Source organism: Harpegnathos saltator, unplaced genomic scaffold, assembly GCF_003227715.2.
Source record: "Harpegnathos saltator strain DR-91 unplaced genomic scaffold, Hsal_v8.6 scaffold144, whole genome shotgun sequence".
NCBI classification, from domain to species: Eukaryota; Metazoa; Arthropoda; class Insecta; order Hymenoptera; family Formicidae; genus Harpegnathos; species Harpegnathos saltator.
In genome coordinates, this window is record NW_020229922.1 from 365,001 (window position 1) to 370,262 (window position 5,262).

Genomic DNA, 5,262 nt, shown 5'->3' on the forward strand with positions numbered 1-5,262 from the left:
CGCCGCGACGAGAGCCGTTGACTTCGCCGATCTCTTGTTTGTTATTTTTTTCTTTTTATCGGGAGGAATTTTCGTGAGTGCCAATAACAATAATAATATTATCTTGTTGCGGCGACGGCGGCGATATCTCGGCAGCATGAGACGCGATCTTTCTTTCAAGGAGCAAAGTCCACGATAGGCTCTGCTCCGTTACTGGGAAAAAGCGCTCCAAGACGCTCTGTTTAATCGCGTTCGTGTTTCATACTCGAGCACCTACACGCACTCTCGCGCGTCCTCCTCTCGTGCGTATCACGAAGCCGATAAAGTCGCGTGTACTTCCTCGGGGAGATCTTATGAAACGCTCGTGCTCTCCCACAACTGGCTCTCTTCTCGCTCGCGCACGTTACAGAGCGGATTTTCGCTGGTTGAATTAAAAGTCGCGGAGCTGGAAATGGAATCGACAGATCGCGCTGATTGGCGTGAGAGTTTTTGGACACGTCAATTCCATGACCTTGCAGAGTAAGTAACGGGACGTCCGCTCCGTGCGAATATGCAAGTTTCGATTGAATCCTCGAAGCATTTTGATCGCACGATTGAATCACAGATCAGGAACGCAAGAGGAGCGACGATACAGGGCGACTGAAAATTCGGAGGAGCGACACGACAGCGAGATGATCGAGGCGACGCGTTTTTTGCGGAAGACAACAAGCTGCTCGGTAAAAGTCGCGCCGCTGAGAAAAACACGGGCCGCCGGTGGGTTTCGCCTCTGTTTTTATCGCGAAATTTTCCATCACGTAGCAGCCGAGTGAATTTCTCGGTTCTCGTACCTAACTACCGACATTGCCGGTTTTATAGTGGTGGTAGATTCGAAAGTTAGCCTTCCGTACGACCGACTCGCCGGCTCGTGTCTTTCTTCGACAGGGCCGTAACTACCGCGAGCAAACATCGGACGTGTCCGCGATTCTTCCCCCGATGAGGAAACTCGTCACTTTTATCGCGCTCATTTACGTCGAGTACCACCCTGTGTTATTTTTAATTATAAATTAATTTTTTAATTATAATTTAATATTTTTTAATCTCCAGATAATTCATCTTGAAAGACGAAGAGGCAATGGAGAGGTTATTGTTACGCGCGATATTACTCTCGGTACTTTCGGCTGGTGAAACTTTCGCGAAGCGATTCTTCGGATTTCAAGCAGCGGTAAAATTTTATCGCAGCTGTCACATTAAATATCGTCACTGAGTTAAAAGTGGTAAATTGTATGTCTTGGAAGTTTTGAGAAACTGTGACTTTTCATTACTGCTCCGGGGAGACGCGATAATAATATTTTTAATTTGCTCGCGCGTGTGCTTGCACGTGCAAATTTCGTTGCATCAGATGAAGAAGAGTTTTACGGTCGTCAAGTGTTTAAAGAAGTAAACATCTAATGGAAGTTTCAAAGTTCAGAAAATTCTCTTGTTTACTCTTAAGACGCGCGTGTCAGAAAGCACGCTAGAGGTCACTCTATCGGAGTAACCTCTTTGTAAATGACTCAAGTGCAACATTCTTCCCAACGAAATAGACTTTGCCGAAAAGTTTCTGAAATGATTATGTCATTTATTTCATCGCAAAGTGCTTCGTAGCAAATTTTTTAACGATATGAATTTCAATATGGCGCAACTAGGTGCAATAGTTCGACCATTTTGCGCTAAACAATCATCCGGAGTGCAGAGAAAGAGAGAGAGAGAGAGAGAGAGAGAGAGAGAGAGAGAGAGAGAGAGAGAGAGAGAGAGAGAGAGAGAGAGAGAGAGAGAGAGAGAGAGAGAGAGAGACATGTATAATATGAAACAGATTTTCCCCGGCTGCGACATATTACAGGCGAACAAGAACAAGGCGATTCAAACGTTCGGCAAACAGTTCATGCAAGGCACACGCAGAGCTGAGAGAAAATCCGATGAACAAACATAATCCGAGAGTAACAGTGCGTGTTCAAAAACTCACCGTCTCCACCATGTCGAATCCTCCCCCGTACACCATGTCTCGTTCCCCTTCGTCCGCGGCTCCACACTTTTGACAGCCGCCGTGTTCGCGCGCGTGGACCAATCTCTCGGCGCTCTCAGCCGAGAGGAGAGATCGACTTTGGTTGGTCTGCGCGCGGTAGCCGACGAGGACGACGACGACGCCAAATCCAGAGGATTCTGCTCGCCTCTTCTTCGGCTTCGCGTTTTCGTCGACAGTCCTTTAACCAGCTGCTCCTTCACGATCCCTCGTCCTCTCTCCGTCCTCGTCGCATGCGCGGCCTCTCGCGAATTCCCGCGAATTCCTCACGATCCTCGTATGTCGCGTACGATCGACCGACTGACCGCCGCGCCGAGCGAGTGGCGGGAGTCGGTGGGCACGTTCGAATCGCCGCGGCCGCGACCGAGAACGCCCGAGCGCCGTCGAGGTGGCCCGAGCGCGCGCGACCTATAAACTCACGCATGCGCGGTCGGACGCGCGCGATTCTTCTTCGCGAAAATTGAACGCGCGCCGCGCTTCTCCTCGATCACGCGAATCTTGACTCGGCGAGAGCGGCCGGACACGTGGTTGCCGCTTAACGCGCGTCGTGACGACTTCCGCGCTCACCGCGGGAATCCTCGCGAGGCGGATCGGCCTCTCACGACACCGCACGACACTGAGCTTCGCGACGGAAATGAAGATAAGAGAGTCGGGAACCGCGAGTCCTCTCCGAGTCTTCCGTCGTTTGACGCTCGGCGATACGCAGCGCCGCCGAAGATACGTCTCGATTACGGTATCCGATCGGGTCTCCACGGCCGAGCGGTCGCAGTCGGACGAGGAACGAAGCGATCGCAACGCGCATTTCGCCTTTCGCGACTGCCGTACACGCGACACGGCAGGTCGCGCGATGAACACGCTCGGAGGAACCGAGCGACCTACTAAGATCGGCGCGCATGCGCTCAGTCTCTTCCCTCTTTTTAGCCGCGCGAGTATCAACGATCGGCTGGTCTTACGTGTCGCGTAAGATGGCCTAGAAAAACGGAGCGAGATATTATTTACTTAGTTATTCAATGCTGCTTAAAGAGATGACGGTACGCGAAGCGCGCGAGAAAGCAGAAAGAACGATGCGGTCATGTGTGCGCCGGACGGAACGTTCCGATACGATTCGATCGGTGTCTGTGTCTCGAAAAATGCGCAATTCGAATTCAAATACTGTTTCATTCTCATTTTTTTTTTTTCACGAATATTTTACGCAACACGCCTATGAGCGGGAAAGCAGTCGACGTCAATTCGATATATTATATTCGACGGCTGATCCCGTTTCGCGATATGATTTCATCGGTGTCGCGTGCACCCTAGAAAATGATGCAACACGCTCGTTACAACTCGAATTAAGATACTAATCGTTTTACAAATAACTATTGCAATATTTATGAGCTGATAACCGCGGAATGTTAACTCGTCGCACTCGGCGACTTATCCCGCCTCGCGATACGCTCCGATAAGAGTTAAGGCAGAAAAAATGGTGCGGTGTGTTAGTTGCAGTTCTGATTAAAGTAGCAATTATTTTACAACTAATCATGCCATGTACTTGCGAGCGGAGTAACGGCCAATGTGAACTCGTTATATCGGGTGACCGATCTCGCCTCGCGATACAATTCGGCCGGCGCTGCGCCTTGGGCAATGACGTAACGCGTTTCGTTGCAACGTTTATGTTAAAATATTGTTAAAATATTGACGACTTGTTTTCTTCTTCGAGTAATCACGGCATTACACGTGCGAGCGGAGAAACGATCAACGTCAACTCGGCGATTATATTCGGCGATTGATCCGGAGGTTTCACGCGAGGGCCGCGAGGCTCGCGAAGCCTCGACTCGGCCGGTTAAGTTACAGCTGCGAGTTCGGCATTTACGATTATCATTTGTTACGAGTATCTCGCGGCGCGCCGTTTTACGGGCGCGATGACAGATGCAAATGGCATGTGGCCAAATGCCGGCGCGGCGCTCTCGCGCGCGCGGGGTGTAGCCGGCGTAAAAACGCCGGGGTAACGCACGTGCTTATTTCGTCCTACTGAAACGCGCCGCGGAGCGCGCCTGTAAGTCAGAGGTTGGAGCAAGTGCGTTACGTGCGTCACGCACTCTTAACTGCATCCTGTCCGTGCCACCAACGTAATTCTATTACTCTCGAACAATGTCCTCCGATAGCGCGCGCGATCTGGATCTGGGCCGTAACTCCGCGAGGGTATATAACTTAAAGTGCGCACAATGCTCCGCGTGCATTTTTACCCGCGGGAGATAGCGAGAACAGACAGGCGACGGGCGGGCGGGCGGGAGAGCGCTCGCGGCGAGAAAACAATTCTCGAGCGGGGAAAGAATGCGTTCTTGTTACGCCGACGTCGAGACTAAGCCGCACACGCGCCGTAAACATTCGATATCGGAGGCAAAGTGCACCCGAGAGCCCTTCCTAGGCCGCGTCTCTTCCAGCTCGAATCTCCTCTAGATGCGCGACCTTCCGGTGCGCGATTATCGGAAACAGTGAACGAAATCGGCCGGTAACGTGAAGTCGCTCGTTTGGAGCGACGAGAAAACTTCGGGCAATTAACCAGAAGCGAATTTCCCTGTTGGATCGCCGTGTGCTTTCGAAACCATAACACATCGAAGTATCTCATAGTCGTTCCAACGACTCCTCAAGTTATAAACTGCGCAGGTAGTCTTTGCCGGAAAATCGGCACAATCGATCAATTCCCGCCTAACGCGCTAATCCGGAAAATGTAGAAGCCACGATTGCAATTAACTTTCTCTCTCTCACGCACATACTCGCACGCAAGTCTCGCGTTAATTAGATATCGACGACCTCGAAAAATCGCGAGGAATCAAGAGGAGAAGCTGAGGAAGAAGATAAGCACTCGTATATATCTATCTGGTCTTTCTGTTTTTCAAATCTATCCGATCGCTTGACAATTAATTAACCCGGATCGAATTTATTAATTGTCTCATTAAAACACAACGGGTGCCATAACGGTGCCGGCGGTGCCACCGGCGCTACGATACCGCTCTACACCGCGTCTTATTGAGTTACGTACAAAGTATAATTAATTGCATCTGCGAAAGTGATTGTGCGGCCAATAGAGAGCCAATGAAACGAGGCAAGAGATAAATGTATCTCAAATTACATTGATCTACCGTATCCTCGGTAATTCAATTATCGGTCAGGCTTCTGTGTGTGCAATCGATAGAAATCAGCGCGGCGGTCAACGTGTTAATAAAAGGATCGACGACGACGACGACGACGATAGCGTCGCTAAC

General features: G+C 50.5%; 1 protein-coding gene across 1 annotated transcript in view; it reads right to left on the reverse strand.

Moving 5' to 3' along the window:
• The window catches only part of Ets98B (DNA-binding protein Ets98B), a 44,606-nt gene extending 42,277 nt beyond the window's left edge, over positions 1 to 2,329 (reverse strand). Inside the window, exon 1 of the mRNA XM_019845208.2 lies at positions 1,961 to 2,329. Within this exon, the coding sequence (XP_019700767.2) occupies positions 1,961 to 1,996 (36 nt within the window). The 5' untranslated portion in view covers positions 1,997 to 2,329. The remainder of the gene's footprint in view (positions 1 to 1,960) is intronic.
• Positions 2,330 to 5,262: the final 2,933 nt, after the last annotated feature.